The 27909-nt window shown below is 45.5% G+C and overlaps 1 protein-coding gene across 1 annotated transcript in view; it reads left to right on the plus strand.

Annotated features, from left to right (window-relative positions):
* The window catches only part of Clasp1 (cytoplasmic linker associated protein 1), a 271969-nt gene extending 246361 nt beyond the window's left edge, over nt 1–25608 (plus strand). The window contains exons 36-38 of the mRNA XM_071619271.1: nt 13537–13743; nt 15109–15225; nt 22678–25608. Coding sequence (XP_071475372.1) covers nt 13537–13743; nt 15109–15225; nt 22678–22764 — 411 coding nt within the window. The 3' untranslated portion in view covers nt 22765–25608. The remainder of the gene's footprint in view (nt 1–13536; nt 13744–15108; nt 15226–22677) is intronic.
* The last annotated feature ends 2301 nt before the right edge of the window (nt 25609–27909 follow it).

Below are 27909 nucleotides of genomic sequence, written 5' to 3' on the forward strand. Positions count from 1 at the left end.
GCCCCAGGACTCCAACTGCTTGTTGGAGAGCAGGCAGGATGTGTGTCCACACTGCACATGTGTCACAGACAGTGGCTTCTTGGCGGACACCTGGCTGATGCTCGTCGACTTGTTCAGTACCTGTGGCTCAACAGTCCCGTGAGTGGCTGGAGGCCCACAGAAAGTGGGCATCCATCCTAAACAAAGGAGTTTAGCAGCACCCTTCAATAACAGGACTGTGGGAAACAAACTTTGTAAATTTAGAACGTTAGAAAATTTAAAATGACTTTGACCCCAGTGAGACATAATTGCTTCCTCGGATTACTCTCTTGGCTCTCACTTGATCCTTTTATAAGCAGGTTTGTGGATTAAGGGACTTGGGATTAGAACAGGTCTATGGAAAGAAGGAAACCCTAGGATTGAGGATGTAACCCAGTGGCAGAACACTGGGTTTGGACCCCAGCACCACAAAAGAACAAAATTCAAAGAATGAGACTCTAAATAGAGTGTTTCTCTTTGACAGTGGCTACTTGAACAGTGGTGGTTTTGACCTCTCTAGTCACTAACTTGTGGCTCAGCAAGGGCAGCATCCCCTGCTCTGGCTTGGCATGCCTCCACCTGCTAGTCCTAGCACAACTCCGAGTCCATAGGCAGGAGCTGTGTTTTCCAGCTAATAACTTGTGTTCCAAAACCTGACCTGGTTGTGTGATGGCGAGAATCAATAACGTGTGAACAAAACACTTCCATTTACAATGGTGCACTTAAAAATGAGGATTGGATATGCTAATATAATCAACCAAAGTTCTCCCAGATGAGAAAGGAGGATCCCAGAGAAGCCTGCCCAGCAGTGAACCAGGTCTTGGTCTCTTGTAAGCGACAGCTGGCCTGTGCGACTTGATTTCTTTTTTAAAATCATAATAGCTTGTCCTTCAAAAAATGAAGTGAAATTGATTTTCTTTTTTACCTGGATGATAATGGTTGCTTTCATAGTAAAGGACATGTTTGAATGGAAGATTAAAGTGAAATCATAAGCTCGCGACAGTATATTGGCACGTACTGACTATTCCATTGCAGGGTGTCTGTCTTTAAACCAGATCTTGACAATAAGAAGTATTAGGTAATAGAATTAAATCATCTGTCTGCTATTTACTGTTTTCTTGGGATATTTTGTTTTTTCCCTGCAAAATGAGTGATCTAGAAGAGAAAGCTCTTCTGGATGCAACGCCCTTATATTGACCAAAGGAAAAGCAGGAAATCTCCTGCCTCAAATAAATGCAGCAACTCTGTGTGAAGGTGGAATTCTTGAAACCCGAGCCCCCCCACCCCACCCCCCCACACACTGCTGTCATCGTTGACCTGAAACAGCCGGTGGAGGAGACTGTTCTGAGTGGAGCTCCCATGTTGGCAGACTCCCCTGCTTTGCATACTTTCAAACTCACCTTGACTCTGTGCCCTTGCCATTCCCTCTTGAAGCTGCAATCTGTCACACTGCCAGAAGCTACTTGGGCACCTGTGTATTTAGGTTTTAGGTCTTTTTCTCGTTTTATATTTTCAGATGAAACGCAGACTTCAGCAGGGAATAAGAACATGAGGGCTGGGGAGGTGGCTCACTAGTAGTAGAGCGCTTCCTTGAATGTGTGAGGCCCTGTATCACACACACAAAAATAGAAACAAAACAACCCTGAGACGTGACGCATACCTGTAATCCCAGCGACTCAGGAGGCTGAGGCAGGAGGATCGCGAGTTCAAAGCCAATCTCAGCAACAGTGAGACACTAAGCAACTCAGTGAGACCCTGTCTCTAAATAAAATACAAAACAGGGCTGGGGATGTGGCTCAGTGGTCGAGTGCCCCTGAGTTCAATCTCCAGTACCAAAAAAACAAAACAAACCCTGAGTGGCTGGTTCGCAGAGGACTGCTCTGAGAGACACTGGCACTGGTGTCCTCTCTTGCAGGCTGTGCTAGTCACCATGCCGCTGTATGTTAGCTCTGGCTGTGGAACCGCAGTAGTGCAGGGCAACTTCTAGAAACACCTTTTCTAGAATCTGAAACCTGTCATAAAAGCTGTTGCACAGGATGGATAAGGTGAGGCTAATGACAAGGTGGCTTGTTTTTTCATCCTGTAAGCAACAGTCTGTTTTCTGAGGTTCTTTTAAAAGAAACTGTGTTCCAGGAGAGGTGGCACATGCCCCTATTTCTGGCTAATTCCAGCTCCTCAGGAGGCTGAGGCAGGAGGATCTGAAGTTGGAGACCAGCATGGGCAATTTAGCAAGATCCTTTCTTAAAGAGGGCTCAGGGGCAGCTCCATAGTAAAGCAGTAGCTTGGCATGTGTGAGGCCCTGGGTTCAATCCCCAGCACCACGAAATAAGTAAATAAAATCAAAGTAATTGTGAGGGAAAACATTTCTCTAACACACTGAAAATATAAGAGGCACTAAATCTCCCTCAGAGCTGCCCAGCTGAAGCTAATGTGGATCTCCTGTCCTGAGCCTGAGGGTTGGAGAATTTGGATACAAATTTAGACATTTTATTTTAAAAGGAGTTGTTTGTCAGCTTAGACATAATCTTTTTTTTAATATTTATTTTTTAGTTTTAGTTGGACAAAATACCCTTATTTCACTTATTTATTTTTATGTGGTGCTGAGGATCGAACCCAGGTTCCGCACGTGCAAGGCGAGTGCTCTACCGCTGAGCCATAACCCCAGCCCAGACATAATCTTTTCATAGTCCCTATTTAATAAGTGAATCTCTTCCATTATCTAACTTTTTTTTTTTTTAATTTTTAGTAAATGATGTTGCTGTTGAGTTCTGGTGTGCCAGTAATGAAGAGTCTGCAGTTTACAGTGGCGTTGGCATTCAGTTAACACCTTAAAGGGCTGAGGCTTGGTAGAAACCTTTTAAAACCTGGAGCCCATTTTCTGCTTTCCATGATAACTCCATTAACTTAAACTCTTGTCCTTTTAGAATTTGTAATCTGTTTTTGAGTCAGGTACAGAATCTCTCTTTGGGTGAGGAAGAAGAGATGTCATGAGGAAGAGATGGCTGGGACATTGTGAGATGTGAATCTAGTCCAGCACCTGCTGCTGGCCACCTTGTTTATGACCCTGTATGAGCAGGACTGTTGAGAGAAAAAAGATATAAAGGGAAATACACTTTTTTCTTTTTTCTGGCAGTTCTGGGGTTAGAACCAGGACTTCTCCATGCCAGGCGGGCACTCTACCACTGAGCTATACTCCCAGCATGAAATAAGTTTTTTTTTTTATTGGTTGTTCAAAACATTACAAAGCTCTTGACATATCATATTTCATACATTAGATTCAAGTTGGTTATGAACTCCCAATTTTACCCCAAATACAGATTGCAGAATCACATCGGTTACACATCCACATGTTTACATAATGCCCTATTAGTAACTGTTGTATTCTGCTACCTTTCCTATCCTCTACTATCCCCCCTCCCCTCATGAAATAAGCTTTTAAAGCTATCATCTGCTTCACAGATTTTTTTTTTTTTAAAACCCAGAGGCACTTTACACTGAGCTACATTCCAGCCCTGTCAATCTATCTATTTATTTAGAGACAGAGTCTCACTGAGTTGCTTAGCACCTCGCTTTTGCTGAGGCTGGCTTTGAACTCATGATCCTCCTGTCTCAGCCTCCCAAGCTGTTGAGATTACAGGCATGCACCACCGCTCCCAGCTTATTTATTTTTGAGGCAGGGTCTCACCAAGTATTTAAGTTTCACTGAGTTACTGAGGCTGATCTTGAACTTGTGATCCTCCTGCCTCAGCCTCCCAAGTCACTGGGATTATGCTGCATAACTATTTTTTTTTAATTATTTTTTTTATTTATTTAATATTTATTTTTTAGTTATCGGCGGACACAACATCTTTATTTTGTATGTGGTGCTGAGGATCGAACCCGGGCTGCACGCATGCCAGGCGAGCGTGCTACCGCTTGAGCCACATCCCCAGCCCCTATGCTGCATAACTATTGCTACATAAAACTGTTCACAGACCTTGCTATCCATTTGCAAAGCACCTATCTCTTGGGAAAACATGGATGTGTCAATTATGAATTATAAATCATTTCAAAATGCAAAGATGATCATTGCTCCCAGACATGTGTCTTTATAGAACCCACAGGTTAAAGTTGTCAGTAAATGTTCTATTTGAACTAGAGAAAAGTGCCAACTGTACTTCTTGAAGACGTTCTAACATCACTGAGGATTTTCCATTTTTAGAGTTAGTGTTTTCTGAAGTTGGCCACTTCAGTGAATAATCAGTTATATTTGCCCACTTAAAAGTGGAAACTTAGTCAAGTGCTTTGGCACACTGGTGGTCTCAGCTACTCAGGAGGCAGAGACAGGAGGATTCCAAGTTCAAGGCCAGCCTGGACAATTTAGTGAGACCATGTCTCAAAATAAAAGGGCTCAGGGTATAACTCAGTGATAGAGCACCACTGAGATCAATCCCCAGTACACAGGGGAAAATTAATAAATTAATTAAAATGGAGAGGAAAATAGTAGCATTTCATGTCACTGTATCGGACCACCAAATATTTCTAACCACACATAAAAATCTTAGTGTTTAAGACATTAGAATTCAGCTTTAGGTGGTTTGGCTTGTTTGGGGGAAGTTGGATTCTTAAATAAACATAAAATAACTATTATGCCTGTGATATTTTATTTCTAAATCATTTCCATTTAAATTTTATCTTTTATGACCTTAAGGAATTAAAAGTGAAATCAGATCAAAGTTAGTTTTAAAATAAGAGAATTTCCTAGGACTAGCTGTCTGCCTTCCCTCAACCAGCCTGTTGTGCTTTCTGCAATGCTTTTGGCCATAGAAATGCAAGTAGGCCAGAGAAGCCATGTTATTGAGCTGGTGTTCTGCAGAAGCCTATTACAATTCCCAGCTAACCTCCCAATCCACACCCCTGTGCAGAGGAATGGCCCACAGAAGCCCACAGGGCAATTCCCATGTGTCCATGGTTCTGGGGAACAGTATACTGAGGGGACCTGGTGAATTCACAGCACCTCTCCAGACCTTGCTTCCTCCTTATCTGTCAGCCCAGGGAGTGGACTAAGATGGCTATCCATGTCCCATCCAGCTTCCAGATAGTAAAAGTTGCTATTGAGTAACAAACCTAAATCCTCATCAGTTCTAAATCTCCCATTTTCCATGAGTCCAACCTTGGGATTTGGCCAGAAGCCCCATTTCCTTTGGAATTTCTTGCTTTTTAATTAACAGACAAAACCAGAAGCCTAGATAGTCTCTTTGAGCAATTCCAAATTGCCGAGCCAGCAGCCTGACCCTGATAGCAAACTCTGGTCAATGTTTTGTGATTGCAGCAGGGACAGATGGAGCGGGGTGGGGGGGATGTAGTTCTTAAAGAGCTTACGGTGTCCTTGAGTTCATTATAGCAATCAATCAATGTGTGCTTTAGAGTGAGGAGCAGCTGGAGTTTGGAGTGGGCTAAAACAGTCAAGGAAGAATGCCCAAAGGAGACTAGGATCTGAGGTCAGCCCAGAAGGAGCAGGCAGGGGGAGACTCTTACCTGGGAGCCCAGAAAGCCCAGCCAGGGGAGCATGGACTTGGAAGACACGCCTGGGTTGAATTCTGCTGAACCAGGGCTACAGAAGGGCTCCATTTTTCTGAGACCATCATGGTCTCCAGGTCAACTGGGGATCCCTGGCCTACCTTACGGGCTTATGATGAAGTGCAAAGCATCTGGTTCTGAATGGGGTGACCGTTGTTCAGGGCTGAGGGAGTAATTTGTTCTCTGTGGTGAAGTGACCCTCCTAAGAGTGAGGTGTGACTCCATCTGATAGCATCTGTGGTTTCAGAAAGAGCCATTGCTGACCTGCAGGACTTTAGACTGTTGAGTCGGAAGACCCGGGCTTACCTGCTGGTCTTGCCATCTCTGAGGCTGTGGAATTGCAGATAAGTCACCAAGGCACTGGATGTCTAGAGTGCTTGGGTGCTAACCGAGGAGGGGAAGGTCCTTCATGTGCTGTCCGTAAGGGTCCCCATGATAGCCAGGTGAGAAAAAGTGGTGGCACCATTGAAACTTGAAGATAGTGGTTTTTTGTTTGTTTGTTTGTTTGTTTTTTTACCCTCTTTTATTGAAAAAAGTAGACTGATTTTGTTTAAACTTGTCAGGTTTTTTTCATTTTACCCAAAGCAGATATAACTATTTCTCCAAATATACCTGAGAGGCTATTTAAATTTAATTAAGTAGCTGGCCATAGAGGCACTTGGGAGGCTTAGGCAGAAGGAATTGCAAGGCCAGCCTAAGCAATTTATCAAGACCTATTTCAAACTTTTTAAAAAGGACTTGAGATGCGGCTCAGTGGTAGACTACCACTGGTAACAGTCCCAGTGCTGAAAAAAAAACAAAACAAAAAAAAAACCAAGAAGTAGTAGTAAACTCAAACTCCTAGTACAAATACGACTTACGTCTTTGGGTCATTGCCTGGTTTGAGTCCATATTTGTGCTAGAGCAGCTGGTCCATTGTTGGTGTTAGGCTAGAGAACACAGCCATGAGGGTTTTGAAAGAGATGCTGTGTTAGGGATGGAGAGCAGGAACCATGTAATGTGCCCCGAGCCTGATGCTCAGCACTTCCTGGGAGGTCCACCCCACCTCCAGTCCTCCCAGCCCTTCTTCCAAACCATCATTTGCCCCTGTTGGCCCCAACTCTACTCCTTGGAGTACAATAGCATTAGTCTCCCACCTGGGCCTTTACACATCTGAATGTAGAGACTGCTACCCCAACCACGTGCGGTGGTACACACCTGTAATCCCAACAGCTCAGGAGGCTGAGGCAGGAGGGTCACAAAGCCAGCCTCAGCAATTTAGAGAGGCCCTAAGTAACTAAGGGGGGCTAATAAGAGGACTGGGGGGCTAAGGCTGTGGCTCAGTGGCAGAGCACTTGCCTAGCACGCGTGAGGCACTAAGTTCAATCCTTAGCACTGCATAAAAATAAATATAATAGAGGCATTCTGTCCATCTACAACTATTTAAAAAGGGAGGGGTGCTGGGGATATGGCTCAGTGGTTAAGAACCCCTGGGTTCAATCTCTGGTACCAAAAAGAAAAAGAAAGAAAAGAAACCACTGTCCTGAATCTGCCTTCCCAGGCAAGGCTGTGATGACTGTCTTATTAGAAGTCTTCTCATTTGATGCTGTCTCCTTAGGGTCTTTGAAGCCCTCATTCTCAGAATGTGTGTGTGTGTGTGTGTTTCATGGAAAGACACTCATCAGATAGAGGTGGATGATAAGATTTTGTAATCCAAAATAATTTTTAAAATTCTTCATTCAGAATTTCCCTGTCATTTTACTGATAAGGAAAACCGAAACCCCCGGAAATTAAGAAATAATTTACCCCAGAATCAGCTCCATCATTGATGATGCACAGTCCCAAATTCAGGTCTGCAAACAGAGCCTGGAGCTTCTCTTCTCTCCACCCTCGGGAGCTGAGCACCCGTAAAGGAGGGCTCATCCCGGGCTCCCTCCACCACAGTCCCAGTTGACCTCAGTGCCAGTCTGGGGCTTGGTCTTTTCCCTCACTATGCTGGTGGGTACTGCAATTTGTGTGCATCATACTTTTTATAAGTTCTTTACAGCCATTCCCAGAAGGTGGCGCCAACCTTTTCCCCAATTTCCAAGTGATCCAGGAGCTATAAACTCCAGGTACCTACTGGGAAAGTTCTTTAATTCCAGCCATTGTTGTTTTTGGATGTTTTTCCTTTTGAAAAAAAAAAAAAAAAAAAAACTCAACCCGTTGTCCTGATGTGTCTGAGATAGAGCCAAATCAAACTTTGTGAACTTAAAACAAGCACTTCACATGTGAAGAACTTCTGTGCTTCTAAAAGTAAGAAACCTAATCTTTAAGCAAACATTCATCAGATTCTGAGTAATGATTTCATTTTCTTAAAAAGCTAAATGTGAAAATGTATACTCTTTCTAGCTAGACACTGTTATCTTTTTGACTTTGAAAAGGAGGAATTCTTAACTTTCTAACCAGACAGTGGCAAAATTGAACTAGAATCTGACCACTCCAAGACAAATTATAACCCCAAAGTCTACTTGCTCCTGCTCTTAACACTCATAGCCAGTCCTTATAGAAAGATCCTCACCTCTTCTGGCCACGGTGTTATCTTCCTTTCTCTCTGTTGCCTGTGTTTACTTTTGCTCTGTGTTTGCTTACATTTATAATCTTTGCTTCTTATGTTACATAGAACACAGGGCAAAACCTAAAGTTCACCCTGATTTGGGCAGCCTGCCAAAGCCAGGGGCTTGGCATATGGAGAAAGTCAAGAACACTAGCCTCCCTTGCCAAAGCCAGTGTCTGTCCTGGGAAACTTTCCTCTCACCCCAGTAAAGGAGAGGGCCTCAAACTACCCAGCTTAATGTGTAGCTTCTGGCATTTTATTTTCAGAAAACCCTCTGTGTTCCATGCATTTGATGAAATGCTTCATGTAGGGCCCCTGTACAGTTCCTAGGGGGGGGCGTTTATTTTGTTTTGTTTGTTTTGCAGTATTGGGAGGACAGAACCCAGAGGTACTTTATCACTGAGCTCCATCCCCAGCCCACATTTATTTATTTATTGTGGGTAGTGGTGGTGGTGGTGGTGGTGGTGGTAGTGGTGGTGATTGAACCCAGGGCCTTGTGCATGGTAGGCAAGACTCTACAAACTGACCAGCCCGTTTTTATTACTTGAGTCATACTCCTGCTAAGTTGCTGAGGCTGGCCTTGAACTTCCGATCCTCCCGTCTCAGTCTCCCAAGTCCCTGCGTTTTCAGGCTTGTGCCACTGGCACCGCTGAATCCCTGCAGTTTCATGAGAAAGTTCTCCTGAGTTTGGGTTTCAGCTCAGCAGTTCTGAGGCAGTCTGTCTTTCAGCACTCACTGGACAGTAAATCACTGCAACCTGAACAGCAGTAGAGCATGGGAGGTGGAGGGAGGGAGAGAAGGGGAACTTCATGGCTGAGTTCTCCCTGTGAACCTGGCCATTTGTTGCCCAGTCTCGTTAATCCTCATTGCATCCCTGAGGGATACCAGGAGGCTGTTAGCTTGCTTCTGTCAAGGCTAAAGTGGCTTAGGGACTTAAATCACCCTCTGTCTCTACATTTTTTTTGCTCATTGAGCTGGTTCCCACCTCCTTAGGGGGACCTTAAACTCAGTTCCTCTGCATCGATATTTTCTCACTTAGGTTTCCTAACCAAATCATCCAGTGTCTTTCTGACCCTTTCCCCCACCACCACCACCAAGTTTAAACACAAAGACCCAAAAGTTCCTCAGCTTTCTGCCCAGTATACTGCGATACATGGTGATTTGTTACAGTGGAAACCAGTATCTTCAGAGCTCTGTCTTTTTGTGGACCCACAGTAGGGAGGAGAAGGGCTGTCTGCCAGTCCTTCTTGTGACTCACCATCTGCTTCACTCTATGTGGCTCTCCCGGGTGTGCTGTGGACATAGAACGGCCTTGGGGGCCTGCATCATCTGAGGAGGGGTAATTCAGTTAGAGATGGCCAAGATGGGACCTTGCCTTTAGGGAACTTTTCATCCAGTGAAAGAGGCGTTTTCAGCAAGATGTTTACAAGAGTAATATATGCACATGGGGCTTCCCGGGCTTCTGTGGAAATGAGTTCTGAATGAAGACGTGGGCAGCCAGGTGAAGGATGTGAGCGAGACGGGGCTGGGCAGAGAGTGGCAGGAAAGGACCCAGGCCTCAGGTTGAATGTTGAGTGTGAATATTGCATCAGAGGATGGAGCTTCTCAGTAGGTACCTCACTCCTCCTCTGGAGGAGTCTCGTGGAGAGGGAGCTCTGCTCTCCGATACCCCACAGCTCCCAGAGTGGTGCTCGGCCTTGGGGTGGCACCTCTGCTGCCACACTCCACTGCTCGTGGCGCTCTCCTACCAGCCCTGGCTTATAGCTGCCGTATGTGCTGTAGCTAGAATGTACCAAGGGAGTTATGCCCTTCTCTCTCCTCAGCAGATAACTGAGAGTGAGTCGTTTTAATCCCCCTCTCAGAGCTTACATTTGAAGCTCAGACTAAGCAAGCGCTTACCAAAGCCCTAGACTGAGGCCTGTGTGCTGCGCTGCAGGGGCTGAACGTGGGCTCATCCCGTTCCAAGGGGAGGCCTTCCTCGAATGAAAGGTCATGCACATGGACAGGGCCAAAAAGCACTTGGCTTTGGAACATCTGTGTGGGAAAAGCTACAATTAGAAGACAGGTGGGGCACTAGGAATCGAACCCAGGGCTTCATACCTGCTAGGCAAGTGCTCTACCCCTGAGCTGTACCCACTGCTCTTTTTAAATTTTATTTTGAAATAGGGCCTCACTAATTGACCAGGCTGCCCTTGAACTTGGATCCACTTGCCTCAGCCTCCCAAGTAGCTAAGATTACAGGTGTGCGCTACCTTACCTGGCTAGTGTCCTCCTTTATTTTGTTTTATTTTTATTTTTTTGTGGTGCTGAGAGAAGTTGAAACTCGGGGCCTTACCCATACAAGGTAAGCGCTTTACCATTGTGTCATCAATCCTTCTTATTTTTTATTTGTTTGGTTTAGTTTTATTTTCAAGAGAGGGTCTTACTAAGTGACCTAGGCTAGCCTCAGACTTGTGGTCTCCCTGCCTGAGCTTCCTGAATCTATCTGATTACAGACATGTATCAGGCTTGGGCTTTCTTTTTAGATGTGCGTGCGTGGTATTTACTGTGAAACCATGCTGGCCCAGGACTCCACTTTAACTCCTGAAGGGATTGATACGCAATCCCAGTGTGGGCTCCTACATGTGTGTGCACTGTGTGCCCCGATATTGGCCAGGGGTGAGGATATGACCTCATCTCATAAGATTCCTACCTGTAGAAAGTGCCGCAAGGATGTAGTCTTTCTAGAAAAGTTCAAAAGGCCATTGACAAGAAAGAAACATGAAGATCAGAATTCAGGGAGGTAGGGCTTCTTTGAAGAGGGACATGTCCTCAGGCAGGCAGGGGAATGAAGCTCAGTTGATCACATGTACTGAACTTGTCAACATCAATCTCCCTGTGCACTGAGGTACAGGTGGAAGATGCTGTCTGTTTGGTAAAAAGAAACATTTATGGAAATGTCACCAAGAATGTAAAGTAGAGCGCACCTCTAGTGCCATGTGAGGATCACAGGCTGAAGGACTGGGAAAAACGGGAGGGGAAAGTGTTGTCAGTCAGATGGTCAAGGACACCCTCAGAGGGGCAGGAGTGCATGTGTCCGCCACATCTGAGGGACAGCAAGAGTTCAAGCTCAGCAGAGGGGAGTCAGGTCATTGGACGGTAGGATGGGACAGTAGTGATTGTTACAGTGATTACAATAGTGATAGTACTGCCTCAGCCACGACAGGGCTTGGAGTCAGTCCAGGCAAACGCCCAAGAGTCTGTTTGCTTCCCCAGCATAGCACTGTAGGACCAGGGCTGGGAGGACTGCCACTTTTCCTGTCCTGAAAAGGACACAGGAACATTTTTATGAATGAATGCAGTTTTCTTGCTAAGATGGCATTCTAAAATGTATAGAGAAAATAAAGGTCCATGTAGCCTCTGCGCCATAAGGTAGTGTGTGTAGCCTTTCACACATTCCCCAGGTTTCTAGGATGATAAATGCCAGCTACTGGGCATGAGCGGCCAGAGCCCGTATGGAGCTTCATAGTGAAGAATCCACCTTTAGCATCTTGGCTGGTCCTGAATGTGTCATTTGGGGATGTTTTGTTTTGTCCAGTACTGAGGATTGAACCCAAGAGCTCCCTACCACTGAGCTACATCCCCAGTCTTTTATTTCTTACTTTGAGGCAGGGTCTCCCTGCATTGCCCATGCTGGTTCAAACTTACTATCCTCCTGCCTCAGCTTCCCAATTCACTGGGATTACAAGTGTGCCCCCCCACCCCCCGTCGCCCCTGCACAGCTTGAATATATCAACTTCTAATGAGGCACATGCAGTCATTTGGAAGGACTGCCCTTTGCTGGCAACAGAGCAGAGCTGACACCAGGACCAATGAGGCACACTCCTGAACTGAGCCCTGTTCTCAGAGCAGTGCCCCCTCAGGATGGGCACAGGGCTGGGCCACAGCTGGGGAGTCCCAAATCGATCCTGCTGGAGAAAGGATCCTCAGGTGACAGGCAACACCTCAGGACCTCAGAGTGACTAAAACAGCATGTATAGCACGTGATCCAGATCTGGCCTATCTGCCCTTCGGCTTGGGTCGCCCCCGTGCTCTGTGCACTGCTTCTTTGCTCTGCCCACAAGTAGAGCCAGCTTTCCAGGTGGTCCGTCTGTTTTCAGGGGTCACCTGTGCCTGAAGCACTGGGCTGGTTGGTAGCTCTCTCTTGCTGCTATATAAAGATGGAACTGAGTTATTTTGAGCAGCAGAATGCAATGCAGAGAATGGACTGGGATCCCCAGTCCAAGGCAGGCTCTAAAAGAAAAGTATTAGGTTTTCATTGCACTTCATAAGAAAATGCATCCATGCTTTTTGTCTGGTGACTTTACTCATATATCATTTCCATAATGTGCATACGTTAAATACTCCATGCCATTAATAGGAGGAAGTATCAGTTACTTAGTGTCTGCACTATCTTGAATAGCGCTCATCATTCATTTGATACCCCCATTTTACAGATGAGGAAGTGCAGTATTTGCGCTTGGGACTGGTGAGCTCCTCAGATCCCTAAGCACAAACCAGCTTCTTTCTTCCTACCACATCTTCTGCATGCTCCCCCTCCTTTTACTGAGTTTTGCACTTAGTTCCCTTTATTATCAAAGTGTCTTGTGGCTCTCCACAGGTCAGAGGCTGCTCCTCTGACCATGAGGTGGTCATTTCATGCTCTTTGTTAAAAGTACAAGGTGAGAGGGCATCATTCCTAGAAAAGCAGCTTTCCTTGGGAGCCTCCCAGGAACACTTCCAGAGGCTTCTTTCAAGCCCACCAAGCTACCTTGTGGTTCAGCCCCTTGGAGGAAGCAGGTGAAAGGCACTCTGATTTCCTTCAGGCTTCTCTTTGGTGGCTCCACTGTGAGGGGTCCCACTAGTCATTGGGGAAAGCATTTGTATCTTTAAGTTCTAATCATTTAGGGCAGAGATTCTGCAGCATTGGTTTTACGAATCACCCAGGGAAGCTGGGCGTGGCAGCGTACATCCCTAGTCCTTGCTACATGGGAGGTGGAGACAGGAGAATTACTTGAGCCCAGGGATTCAAGGCAACATCGTGAGACCCCGTCTTAAAAAGAACCTTTGAAGGGCTTTAATAACACAGCTTGCGGGACCCGCCTCCAGTCAGGGTCCTGGGATGCTGCTACTGCTGGAGATGGAGGACGTTCTTAGAAAACCACTGTTCTGAGGTTTTTAGCAAAACGCCCCTCTTGAAAGTTGCCCTCCGTACCACTCTGCTTCACCTTGACAGTGTTAGAGAAACTGAGGCCGCCCTCTGGCATTCAGTGAGACCCTTGTCGTTGGCCTCTGAACTAAAACAGCGGTGGGGTTCTTTCTCCTCTTGAGCACATGAGGCTCACCCTGGGTACCTGGTGTTTCAGGTGGTGCGAGCTGCTGAGGAGGCTGCCTCCACACTGGCCAGTTCCATCCACCCAGAGCAGTGCATCAAAGTGCTCTGCCCCATCATCCAGACAGCCGACTACCCCATCAACCTGGCCGCCATCAAGATGCAGACCAAAGTCGTGGAGAGAATCGCCAAGGAGTCCTTGCTGCAGCTCCTCGCCGACATCATCCCGGGCCTGCTGCAGGTGAGCTGCTCCCGGGTCACATGGTCTTTGCTGCCCTCCTTCACTGGCCTGCAGGTAGGAAAACCGCAGGTGGAAACCCTCTCTTTAGGACCTGCGTCTTCTAGTCTGCCCGCTTCTGGTGCAGCAGGAAGGTAGGCACCTGGCAGCCCAGAACTGTGGCTCACAGAATGGACTTTTCTGTTTATGGTAAACATATTTTGATTTTGTTCATTCCTTCAAGAGATCCTTGTTGCAAACCTCCTGTGGCTCCAGCCCTAGGCAAGGAGTGTGACTCAGACAGGGTCCTTGCTTTCATATGCCCAACAAACATTTACTTCTTCTAGGTGGGAGGCAGTGAACTAGGCATCCTCTGACAGGCAGAAGACACGTGTGGTCCCACCTCAGGGGCTTTCAGCCTGTCATGTGACATGATGCAGCCACATGGCTACTACAAGTGACAGTGTCGTGTGCTGCATCACAGTGGAGGAGTGGTTTCCATTTTGTGGGGATGGGAGAGAGGATTTCTGTGGGTAAAGGTAGAAAGGAATTTATTAAGTAGCTAGCCTCCCATTTAAAAAATGCCGCTGTTGACTGAGCATTTGGTGGGAATTTGGATACTTAGTTGGGGACTAGATCATTCCAGAGGGAAAGGCATGAAAGTGGAAAAGTCACCAGGGTTCTTTGGAGACCGGCAGACAGGCCCATTTGGGTTTGGTGCAGGGATAAGTCAGACAGGGAGACTGAGCATGCGTCACACAGGGGCATGGGCAACTCTAGCAATCACTGGAGGACCGACAGCTTTCACCTATGATGGTGAATGATGTAGTTCTCATTTCTTTCTTTTTTTTTAGTTTCTTTTGCAGTTGTAGATGGACAGCAGGCCTTTATTTTATTTATTTTTATGTGGTGCTGAGCATGGAACCCAGTGCCTCACACATGTGAGGCAAGCGCTCCACCACTGAGCCACAGCCACAGCCCTCTCGTTTCTTTAACAGTATTTTCACACATGAATTTGCTTTAGCATTGTGAGAAGTGTGAATGAAACCAGTATTTTTTCCCTTAATTTTGCTTTCTCAATTCATCTCTGTCGTGGCATCTTTTTAGTGGTGGCATATTACAGAGCAGCTCTGTGTGGTGGCAGACAGAGTGCACTTACCCCTTCTTGCCTCTGCACCCCACCCACCAGGTCACTCTTAACACAAGTCAATTTTAACTCCTTTCAGGTGAAAACCCTCGGGATTCAGTTGCAGGTCTTAGGTAGGTCCTGATGGTGACTGACATGTCCAGGGTTGAAATATGAGGGTGTTGGTGGAAGTGTTGCTGAGGCATTAACTATGAAGCAAGCCTTTGATCTGATTTCCTTTTTGTGTCCCCCTTGGCTTCTAGGGTTATGACAACACGGAAAGCAGTGTGCGGAAGGCCAGCGTGTTTTGCTTAGTGGCAATTTATTCCGTAATTGGAGAAGACCTGAAACCTCACCTCGCACAGCTCACGGGGAGCAAGGTATGTACAGTGTTACCTGGCTGACACCCACACCTGGGCCCTGCCAGCTTGACGTGAGCCTGCTCTGTGGTGGCACTGGGTTCCAGACTGCTTCTTCTTCATCGGGTATGTTTCAGCTGGGCCTTATTTCTCAAAAAGCATGTTTTAAGATGAAAATGGCCAGCCATGTAATGAAGTTTTAAGAGAATGCTAACATGATACATCATCATCTATTTTAACTCCTGCTTTTGCAAAATAAATTCACTTTTATTTTACTCACAGGAGAAAGACAACTTTATTCAGAAACCAGCTTGGTTTCTCACAGGAGCACTAAGGAAATTTACATAAGTGCTTAACAAATTGCTGAATCAGAGCGGAGTCCTTTGTGGGCATTGACAGTAGTAGTGGCCGTTGCCTGGTGCCCACCATTGCCCCAGGAGCTGGTCCACACTCTTGGCATGTTTTCACTTGTGTTCCTCATGACATCCCTATGAGATAAGGATGATTGTCCTCTCTGGCCTGCTCAAGGGCACACAGAGGTCGGACTCCAGGACCTGGATTCTTACTCTGCTGCCACTTACACTCCTTTAAGAGTGTTTTAGACACAGGAAGCTCTGACGCTCAGGTTATTCCATTTTGAATGGTCCATCCACTTGGGGTTAATGTTTGTATATTGGTATTAGGGAAGAGTTGAACTTCATTCTTATGACATGCAGATACCTCTTTTCCCAGCATCATTTGTTAAAAATATTATCCTCTCCTCATTGAATAGTCCTGTCACCTTGTCAAAAATGGTTTGACTGTCTGCGAAGGTTCACTTGTGGGCTCTGTGTTCTATCTCCTTGTTGTATGTCTCTATGCCAGTTCCACCCTGATTTGTTCACTGTAACTTTGTACTAAGTTGATTCCAGAGGTATGGGTCCTCCAGATTGGTCTTTTGACTATTTGGGATCTCTTGACATTCTATATGAATCTTAGGATTGGTTTTTCTAATTCAGCAAAAAAAAATCTCTTTGGAATTTTGATATATTGTATTAAGTCTATATATCATTCACATAATCAATCTTATTGAGTAATATTGACATCAAATGTCTTCTAGTCCAATGAACCTGGGATATTTTTCCACTTTGTTGCATAATCTTTCATTTCTTTCAGCACCCTTTTGTAGTTTTTTGTTGGTTTGGTTTGGTTTTTGTGGTACTGGATATTGAACCCAAGGCCTCACACATTCTGGGGATGTACTTTCTCACCAAGCTATATATACCCAGCCTTTATTTATTTTTATTTTGAGACAGGGTCTCACTAAGTTTCCCAGGCTAACCTCAAACTTGTGGTCCTTGTGCCTCAAGCTTCACATTAGCTGAGATCACAAGCGTGCACCACTATCCCAGCAGCATATTATAGTTTTAATTGTGTGAGTCTTTTACCTCCTTGGTTAAGTCATTTCCTAAATATTTCAGGTTTTTTTATGCTATTATACATAACATTTTCTTAATTTTCTTTTTGGGTTGTTCATTGTTAGTGGAGGGGAATTTTTATTTATTTATTCTTATGGTGCTAGGATGGAACCCAGGGCCTCACACATGCTAGACAAGTGCTCAACCACTGAGCCATCACCCCAACCTGCACATTATTTTTGCTTGGTTATTTTTGTACCGTCTCAGCTGAATTAATTTCTAACAGTTCTGACAGATTATGTGTGTGTGATCATTAGGGTTTTCTACATAAAAGTAATATCATCTACAAAGAAGATTTACTTCATTTCTCACTTAGATGCCTTTACTTTGTTATTTTTATTTTATTTTCTAATTGCTGTGGCTACAACATCTAGGACTGTGTTGGAGTGGTAAGAACAAGAGTCCCTACATTGTTCCTGATCTTAGAAAAGTTTTCAGTCTTTCACCATTGAGTATAATTTTTGTTGTGAGTTTTTTATATATGGCTTAATATGTCAAGATAAGGTTTTTTCTATTTCTAGTTTGAGTGTTTTTATCATGGAAGGTATATTATATTTTTCAGATGTTTTTCTGCACCAGTTAAAATAGTCACATCTTGGGGCTGGGATTGTGGCTCAGTGGTAGAGCGCTCACCTAGCATGTGCAAGGCCCTGGGTTTGATCCTCAGCACCACATAAAAATAAATAAAATAAAGATATTGTGTCCAGTTACAACTAAAAAAAATAAATATTTTTTTAAAAAATAGTCACTTCTTTTTCTTTATTCTGTTAACATCGTATATTACAATGATTTTTTATAAGTTGAACCATTTTTGCATTCCAGGAATAAATCAATATATCTCATTTGGTCTTTGTATATAATATTTTAAATTTGCTGCTGAATTCTATTTGCTAGTCTTTGTTGAGAATTTTTCATCAGTGTTCATTAGAGATGTAGTTTTGTTATTAGGGCAGTGCTGACATTGTAGAATGAGTTTAGAAGCATTTTCCCCCTACTGTGTTTTGGAAAAATTTGAGGAAGATTGGTGTTATTTTTCTAAATGTTTGGAAGAATTCACCAGTGAAGTCATCTGGTTCAGGCTTTTACTTTTTGGAGATTTTTTTGACTACTTCTTACTAGTTACAGGTCTGTTCGGAGTTTCTTTGTGATTCTGTTTTTGTTGTTTGTAGAAATTCATCCATTTCATCTAGATTATCCAGTTTGGGGTGTATAATTATTAATAATATTCCTATAACCCTTCTTATTTCCATTATTAGTTATAACGTACCCACATTCACTTCTGCTTTTTATAATCTGCATCTTTTTTTTTTTTTTCCTTAGTCCACCTAGTTAAAAATCCGTCAACTTTGTTGATCTTTTCAAAAAACCAACTTCTAGTTTCATCTATTTTTTTCCTATTATTTTTCGGTTCTCTTTCGTCTCTGCTCTGCCTATATTATCTTCCTCTCCTGGATCGGATGTAGCTCTTGTTGATTTGAAGCTTGCCGTCTTCATTCAGGCACTCACAGCTCTACCCTCCCCTAGACAGAAACTTGGAATGCTGGGTGTTCTTTCATTTTCATTTCTCTCAAAATATTTTTGAATGAACCTTGTAGGGCTTTTTTGGTTTTTTGTTTGTTTTGCCTTAAAGGGGACTCTCCACCACTGAGCTACATCCCCAGCCCTTTTTAATTTTGAGACAGGCTCTTGCTAAGTTGCCCTGGCAGTTAATTTTCAATCCCCCAGCTCAGCTCCCGAGTGGCAGGTGTGCCCCGCCACACTCAGCTGACTCACTGACTTTTAAAAGTGATTTCCACAAATTTATAAGTTCTTCAGTTTTCCTTCTGTTATTTCTGACTTCATCTTACTATGGTTAGAGAAGATATTTTTTATGATATCTCTTAGAATCTGCTGAGAATTTGTGGCCCAACGTTTGGTCTACGCTGGGAAACATGCACTTGAGGAGAATGTGTGTGCCATTGTTGGGTGGAGAGTTTGGGCTCGGTCTGTTAGATCTGGTTTATTGTGTTGTTCAAGTCCTCTATTTCCTTGTCTTTTGTCTCATCATTCTAACCAATATTGAGAGTGTGAAATGTCAAAGTCCCCAACTGTTACTGTAGAACTGTCTGTTGTATCCATTTTTGCTTCATATATTTAGATGATCTCTTATTATATAGTAAATGCTTAGGATTATTTTATCTTCTTGCTGTACTAAACTTTTTTGTCGATGTTGTCTATCTGGAGATTGAACCCAGGGTCACTTAACTCTGAGCCACATCCTCAGCTCTTTTTTTATGTTTTTTTTTTTAAACAGGGTCTCACTAAGTCCTCAGGGCCACTAAATTGCTGAGTCTCGTCTCAAACTTGTGATCCTTCCACCTCAGCCTCCCAAGTTACTGGGGTTACAGGTGTGCACCACTGTGCCTGGCTGCATTCATCGTGTGTGTGTGTGGTGTGTGTGTGTGTGTGTGTGGGTGGGTGGGTGGTTTATAGCTGGTTTTACTTGTTTCTTAAAATAAATTTCTTACCAAATTAGAACTAGTCCTATTTAAACCACTGTACTTCAAGTCTTCCTGGTTGAAACATGGATCCTCTGTTACTTGTCTGATTTCATTGTGAAGTACACAGGGAACAAAGACTGATGTGTACGCCATGTCAAACTAATACTGTCACAGAATCAACAGAGCATTTTTTAATATCCAGAAAGAATATTTGTAACATTTGTGAAAATTTCAGTAAATGCCTAGGAATTTGTAGTTGATTAGGAAAGCTGGAATTGTCCTGCTTCAGATTTGTCCTTGAATTTTAAGTCTCTTTTATCAAAATATTTTATATTGGGCTGCCACCCCACAGTAGCTCCCTAATGTGTCTGCACGAATTCTTCATGCCCCAGCCCACCTGCCAGGATGCTGTGATTTTCACCACAGTGCCTCACCCACTGCTGGGGGCAGCTGACCTCGAAGGAACTGTGGAGGCACCAGGAGATGGCCACGTCCTGGGTGGGGTGCCCAGGCATGGCCCGCATGCCTGCCTCTCCTCCTGGAGGGCCTCACCTCACCCTGCCCCGCCCACTCTCCCTCAACCATCTATTATCCTCCTTTTTCTCTTACAACTTCTTTTGATTTAAAAGTTGTTTTTTTTTTTGATTCTTGCTCTCTCTGGTTACTATTTGCATAAATGTCTTTTCCACTTTCAACCCATTTATCTTTGGATCTAAACTGAGTCTCTTATTGGCAGCATATAGTTAAATCAGATTTTTTTCATCCATTTTGCCAATCTGTGTCTTGATGGGAGGGTTTAATCTGCTGACGTTTAGAGTTATTACTGATCAGGAGGGACTTCTGGCATTTTACTGTGAGCTCTTTGTTCCTCATTTTCCATATTACTGTCGTCTTTGGGTTTTTTAAATTTTTGTAGTGAAACATTTTGAATCCCTTCTCATTTCCTTTTGTGTATATTCTATAGCTGTTTCCTTTGTTGCCGTGGCAATTATATTTAACATCCTAAAGTTAGAGTCGACTCTAAACCAGCTTATCCAGCAAGCCTCCTGAACCTTGGCCTTTTCTTTTGTAAGAGAAGAGAATCTGTTCTGCCCGTGTTAGAGGATTTCTGTAAGGCTCAATACGACAATCGGTGTAAAAGCTCCCAGTAAACCATCGAACACATGCACGTTACGAACTCTTATTAATGCTCTTTCCTCATAATTGCATTCTAGATCTGACTAACGGGAGACAATAGTGATTTTTGAGTTGAAAATATGGATAAGAGTGTTTAAATTCATTTATAATCAGATTTCTTAGAACTATAACTATCTTGTCTTCCAGATCTTATTTTTTTCCTTTAACTCTTTACTCCAACAAGTGTGTACTGGGGACTGTTCTCCCCACACTGAGCCAAGGTGCAGGAAGAGCAGAGGCTTTGCCCTGCCTCGGAAGGGCAGAAGATGCAGCTGGGGGACACACTTGACACACAGGGAAACCTGAACAGCAGCCCAGGAATGAGCCCCTGTAGAAGACACAATGGGACAGGCCCCGAGGGCCGGGTGACAGGCCACTGGAGCAGGAGGGAAGTGGAACCGAGCTAGGCTTCCAGGATGGGGCCCCGTGTGTGAAGGGGGAGGAGGAGGGACCATGTGAGCAGCTCCAGTAGGAATAGGAAGGCATGGGGGGAACCGTCTCCTCACAGATCACAGACAACACACTGCAAGTGTCCTCGTTGCTCTTGATTTTGCAGGTGGCATCTGAGGCGAGAAACGGATTTGCCCAAGGTCACACAAGTAGTTAATGGTGGAGTTGATTCTAGAACTCTGCTGGATTTGTTGAGCCTTAAGCACTAAAGTCCCTGTGAGTGGTGACACTTGTCGTCATAGCACCACCCACTGTAGTGAAGTTCAAGAGTGTAAAAGGCAGGGAAAGGCTAGGGGTGCAGCTCAGGACATGTTGGTTTGCGCAATACCTTGGGTTTCATCCCTAGCACCTCAGAAGAACAAAATTAAATTAAAGTCAGGGGGCTGGGGCTGTGGCTGTGGCTCAGTGGCAGAGTGCTTGCCTAGCATGTATGTGTGAGGTGCTGGGTTCGATCCTTAGCACCACATAAAAGTAAACAAAATAAAGGCAGGCTGTGTATCTACAATTACGAAAAATAAAAATAAAAAAGAAGGGACCAAAAACCAACCATGGTGTGTAGTGTAAGCTAGCATAAAGTTAGCTCTTAACATGGTTAAGAGGAAGACAGCGCACAGCCTGCCACGGGGAGACCCCAGAGTGGACCATTGAGTGACACTTAGCACACACTCCCTCCATTTGCCTGGCGCAGCATACCCTGTGTCCTATCTCCATGTAGATAACGTGTCCAGGGATCTAAGTCAGGGTGTAGGAGGATGCACCCCAGCAGATGGCCCCTTTAGGGGTGGGCACAGGGCCTCCAGGGCTCGATGCTCCATAACATTGCTCACGCACCCGCGCATTCCCGTGAGCCTGGCTTCAGGGTCATCCTGGAGATCAGGTCCTTCCCCTGGGCAGGTTTATGCTGGTCTCGGCCCCATAGCCTGCTTGGAGTGAGACAGATACAGGGCTGTGGACAGAAAGTTTTTCATGATTCCTGTGATGCTGCTTCTGTGCACAATAGATTAATTTAGTAGCATTCAGCAAGTGTTTCTAAAGTACCTACAATGTCATCTGAAGTTTTATGTGTTTTAAGAACCTAAAGGGACTTCAGTTGAAAGCAAATGAGATTACAGATATTCAAGGCCTTGCATTGCTAAGTATTCTGTCCATCTGAGTTACTTTGTGATGCGATATAGGACCTCAGAGGTCTAATCTTGTGTGAGGGCACAAGCAAGCCTCCTCTCTGTCTCTCTCTCTCTCTCTCTCTCTCTCTCTCTCTCTCTCTCACACACACACACACACATACACATACACACACAAACTGTATGTGAGCCCATCTACAGTGAGTTCAGATGAGGAAGCTAGAGCCACAGAGTTTGAAGGAAGATGAACCCATCCAGACTCTAATCAGAACAAGGTTTTGTGGGATGGTCTTTGAGATAGGACTCCAGTGCCTCGGGTGGCAGCAGGTTTCCTAGGCAGGAGGGGTGCTAGAGAAAGGGAGAACTTGAGCACAGCGTGGGAGTCACAGACTTGACCTCTAGTTGAGCCTTGTCCTTGTTCCTGTTCTCACTCTTGTCTATCCGAGTGCTGACGGAGCCACTGGGCTACAGCTGTCATGGTGACATGTAGCCTGCCCCGTGGAGAACTTGGTCTCCAAGCCCCAGTGGCCTGTTGTGACACCTTCCTTCTTTTGTGATAGCCCACTACCTTTCCCTGCTCCTCTAGATCCTGAGCGCCTCCCCAGCTGTGGCCAGCACCTGCAGGTGCACATGATGAGTGGGACACTGAGTTGGACGTCCGTGTGACCGGTTCCCCACAGGGGAACAGAGGCAGGCTGTTGTCTGGTGGTCATCGGGGTGGTTCATTTTCTTTTTTTTTTTTCCTCTCTGCTGCTTTTCCTCCTAACTCCGTGTGTCTTCTCTCTGCAGATGAAGCTACTAAACTTATACATAAAGAGGGCACAGACCACCAACAGCAACAGCAGCTCCTCCTCCGACGTCTCCACGCACAGCTAGTGGCAGTGCCAGTCTCTGTGCAGAGTCAAACGCCATCGGTGGTGCCTCAGACCCCCATCGGCTGCCCAGTCAGTACGAGGAGGCCCGCACATATTTATTACAATCAGTATTTTGGTCCCTTCCAGCTTTTGTGTAGAATCTTACTGGTATTGAATGTAACGGAAGCAAGGCCTGTATCGCAGTCTTCGTAGAGACGAAAGGAATGAGAACAACAAGAGCCATACTTACACACGTCTTGTACCGCCTGTTGCAATCACAAAATCATGTATGTGGGGTGCAGTTTTTAACAATCAGAGCTCTCTAGCCAATGCTTGGTAGACAGTAGCTTTTTTTTTTTTTCAATTAATAATGGATGTGGGGGTGTTCCTTATTCTCAGCTTACATTCTTATGAATATGGCCTGTGTGAGGCGAAGCCCCCTACTCTTTTCCCATCTGATACCAAGAAAGGGTGCATGTCTTTAGGTTGGTTTTGAGACCTCCTAAAAGTGGAACTCAAGCCTTAGCAGGAAAAGGAGAAGAGCTGGAAGCTGGTCTGTCAGTTAGCTCACGCAAAGTGGAGCCGGCTGTCCTGGCTTGGAACACAGGGTCAGGAAGGCCCCTCTGAACAACTCATCAGATGTCCCTGCCCCAGAGCTGCCATGCCAGAAGAATTCTTGAAGTATAAGTCCAACCATACTTATAATTGATCGCATCCATCAGAGATGGATCGCATCATGTGATGCGCAGAAGGTATAAGTCTGTCTCTCTCCCTGCTAAGGTCTTGGGGAATGGCTGTTGAGATAGGGATTCTCCCAGGACTCCCCGGGTCAGTAATTCAAATCTGGTGCCATCTCCCTTCCCTCCCCATCAGCTTTGCCTAAGCTGTTCAGTTCTAAAATGTTCTCAGCTAATCTAGCAAACGCCTACTTTACCAGCCCAGTTTTGGCTTCTCTATGTAATTTGAGATCAAGAGCAAAAAAAAAAAAAAAAAAGTGTAGAAAAATCATGTTTATCCAAATCATTTTTAATTTTGTAAGTTGAAGTACTTCCTTGATTGTTAGTCACTGTTTAAGGTGAGCGGCAGATGGCAGAACTACAGGATTTGAAACACACCTTTAGAGTCTGTTTCCTTCCCAGGGAAACCACCGGCTCTTTAAGCTCTTTAGGGTGTAATTGCTACAAAGAAATGAGTCTTGAGTAAAGTTCTTAAGCCAGATGGCAGTCTAATGCAATCATGAAATCATCTGCCATCACTTACTGTAGATCCTCTGATTGAACTGACCCTCCATAAGGAAAGTGCTTCCTTGGACATTAATTTTAGTGAGGTCTTGGCTGTCCCAGTGCAGAGTCCTCTGCAGCTGCGAGGACTGAAACCAAGGCTGAGGCACCGGAGTGTGTGCTTCTCATCCCCCATTCCCACCACCCCCTCTCTGGCCCTCTAGATTTGACAGGGGAAGTAGTGAAAGATAGGTAATATATTTGGAAACAGATACTGAGTATGAATACCCCCTGATTTCCAGGTGTGTGTGTGTAGGGGATATCTTATCAGGTGTCAGGTACCCCACTACTGCTGCTTAGGGAACTTGAGGGGTGCATCTAAGTGGTTGACTATTATTGACTGACTTTGGCTCAAAACAGCAGGACCAGGCCTTACTTTCAATGATAAATACTGTTCGTGTGTTTGCTTGTTAATAGTTCATTAATGGGATTTTGTTTTTATACTCTCCTGAGTCCCAGCATCTGTTGGTCGCCCCTCTGTGTGGAAACCCGTCCTGGTGAGGTCTTCTCTATGGGTTCTCCTACACCTAATCAGTCAGACCCTTCTTCTGGAGCTCTTTGGCTTCCAAAAGGTCACCACACCCCCAGTGTAGTTGGAAGGCTCTCAAACATTGCCTGATGTCCTCCCGTACTTACAAAGGGCTAGCCTTGAATGTCACTTGCGCCCTCTTCAATCTCCTGACTAGAGACAGAGAACAATCACTTCACAGGTCATTTGGCCTCAATCTGAAAATCGCTGCCCACCGTGCCACGCCGAGGAGACTCGCATGCCGCCACCACCTCACCAGGGTGGCTGTGTCCACGCCGGCTGCCCTCCAAACCCTGACAGCGCAGCTGCCTTGCCTTGCCGCCACCCTCTGCAGGGCTCCTGTTCAGATGAAACCATGGGACACCCCAGAGCAGAGCAAAAACTGTTGCCTCCCATCTGCCTGACTGTCCAGGGCCTCGGACGCTCTCTTGCCCCAGGCTAGGGGCTGGTTCATCTGACTCTGCTTCCCTGAAAGCTGCTGCCACCCTCCTCAGACCACAGTCCTGCAGGTGCAGCCGGTCCCTGAGGCACGCGGCTTTCTTCAAGTGCACTGCGTGTGCTTCTGGACCCGGTGCCACAGGGGGCCCCCTGCAGCCTCTTCTGTGGCTCACACTAGCTTCCCAGCCCCCCAGGTAATGCAGATGATTTTGTCTCATCAACCCTTTTCTTTCCCTGCCACCCTTACTTATCAAGCATAATAATACACTTTAAAAGACAGCAAATAAGGACTTTGTAGAACCCCAAGACTCTGCTAACAATGTTTGGAAATGAGAAAAGAAATGCTCTGAAAAATATCAGCCACCAAAATAGTTTTGGCACTGTGTTCACGCGCATGGTCCCCCCACACCCAGATTGGGTGTTTTGTTTTGTTTGGGTTTTTTTGGGCTTTTTCATGTTACATCCATATCTGTATTTATATCTTATTTGTTTCACTTTCAAGTGTATCATGGCAAATGTACAGATTTTTTTGTTAATAATGTGCTAGGATTTGCTAAAAAAGAAAACAAACAAAAAAAACCCTTTTGAGTTTGCCCTAGAATAAATGAAACTTAATTCAGTTTCCTGCTTTGATGTTTCTGTACTGCCAACGCGCCCTGCGGATTCCTTATCCCATCAGAACAAAGTGATATTTCCAAAGAATTCCAGAGGACCGCCTCGTGATGTAGAGGTCAAGTCACCAAGGAAATGTCTCACCTGACTGGCCCCTTGGGAGCCAACTGCCGGTGATGTGTGGGGCGGGAAGGCTGGGGATGAGGACAGTGGTGTCACCCCAGCCCTGCTCCGGGAGCACCTTGCTTGTCTGGGCCCCATTTCCTTCATCTGATCAGTGAGAACATCAGCTTCCAGAAAAGCGGAAGCAGAAGGCAAGCCTTGACCTTAACTCCTGAGACTAGACCAAAAGCTGCCGACACAGGCTGGTCCCCCACACTGCTGCCATCTCTTGGGGACTTGGGGCACCAGCAAGAATAGGTCTTAGAAGAAACATGCACCAACCTCAAGGGTTCCACCTTTGAAGCCTTTAAAAATGTTTTCCCAATTTCCTAGAATACAAAAGAAACATAACACAAGATTTGACGTCTTAATCTTTTGAAGCGCACTTTTCAGAGGTTTTAAATGCAGTCTCCATGCACAGACATCACCACCACTTGGAAGGCTGAGGCTCCTGGAGGCTCACTTGAGCCCAGAGTAAAGTTCAACGCCGGCCTGGGCAACATAGCAAACTTCTGTCTCAAAGAAAATAAGGCTGGGGCTGTTGCTAAGTGGCAAAATCCTCGCCTTGCATGTGTGAGGCACTGGGTTTGATCCTCAGCACCACATAAAAATAAGATAAAGGCCTGCTGTCCATCTACAAGTACAAAAAACAACAACAACAAAAAAAAAACTTTAAAAATGGCGTAGCTCTCTAGCAGACTGCTTACCTGGCATATGCAAGACCCTAGTTTCAATCCCCAGTACCAAAAAGAAAAATATTGAGTTTTCCATCATGTTCTATGATGCATCTCAAATGCCACTGTCCTGTGACTCTGTGTCCCTGATCCTGTGATTCTGCTGTGTCCCCCTGTGAGATGTCCCTGCCAAGTGCTGGCATCACACATACTTAGGTTTGAATCTCAGTCCACCTCTCCCCGCTTGGGCAAAGTCACTTCACTTCCTGCCTCAGTCTTTGATCGGTTGGGTTAAGAAGTAGCTGGTGGAGGTCCTGTCAGGATTGACAGGACGGCAGAGAAGCAGCCCTCGGGATCAATGCTCAGGTCCTGATGGTCGCCTGCCTGAGATACCCAGCACCGAGAAGCCGGCCCTTCCCTCCTGAGCATTTGCTCCTATGGTCAGAGTCCATTATTCATTAGCAAAGTGGAAAACCCCTGGGGGAACATACTAGGTGCAGGCCAGGCAAGCACTTGGCTATTTTTAGTTCTCTGGCTCCTGGTGCCATTGCCCTTCCTTATCTAAGGGCTACTGGGAAGTCCTTGCCATTTTAAGTAGGGTCCCAGGCCACCAGCCTGTCTTGACTTTGGCATCTGAATGGTCTTCTTTCCAGGAAATGGGACCTTTACTCAGTTTCACACAAAATGAAGAAAAATCATGAAGACCCCTGCTCCCGCCAGGTAGGCTGGTGCACACCTGCGATCCCAGCTACTTAGAAAGCTAAGGCAGGAGGATCACAGGTTTGAGGCCAGCGTGGGCAACTTGTCAAGTCCCTGTTTCACTAAAAAATACAAAGGTCTGGGATGTAACTTGGTGATAGATGCCCCTGGGCTAAATCCCCGTACCACAAAAAAAGAAGAAGAAGAAAAATAAAGGCCCCTTCTCTTGACATTCTTAGATCCATATGGAGGTGGGGGCACTTGAGAGGCGGCATTCATATCCTTTGTGGGGCATTTATTTAACACTTCTGAAAAATTGGCTTCTTTATCATCTCCTGATTTTTACATCAATCCTGAGCTAAGAGAGAGAAGGGAGATCCTTTCATGTTCAATCTCCAGATGAGGAGACTGAGGCAAAGGAAAAACCCCCTCCAGATGGTGACAGATGGAGTTGGGGCCAGAGCCAGCGCGTGGGCCTCACAGCTCCCTTCCCTACCTGAATGTTACCTGCCGAGCATATCAGAATCCTGTGGGGGCTTGGGAAGCAGATCCTTGGGTCTGTCCCCCAAGGTTGCCAATCATGGAATGCTGTGTTGGGGCCTGAGAATATGCCTTTGTGGGTTTTTATTTTGTACCAGGGATAGAACCCAGGCCCTCGCACGTGCTAGACAAGCCACTCTACCACTGAGCTCCACCCCAGCCTTTGGAGGTGGTTTCTAGCAAGTTCCCAGGCCATGCTGATGCAGCTGACCAGTGTCTCCGTGTACCATACA

Source organism: Marmota flaviventris, chromosome 11, assembly GCF_047511675.1.
Source record: "Marmota flaviventris isolate mMarFla1 chromosome 11, mMarFla1.hap1, whole genome shotgun sequence".
Lineage (NCBI taxonomy): Eukaryota > Metazoa > Chordata > Mammalia > Rodentia > Sciuridae > Marmota > Marmota flaviventris.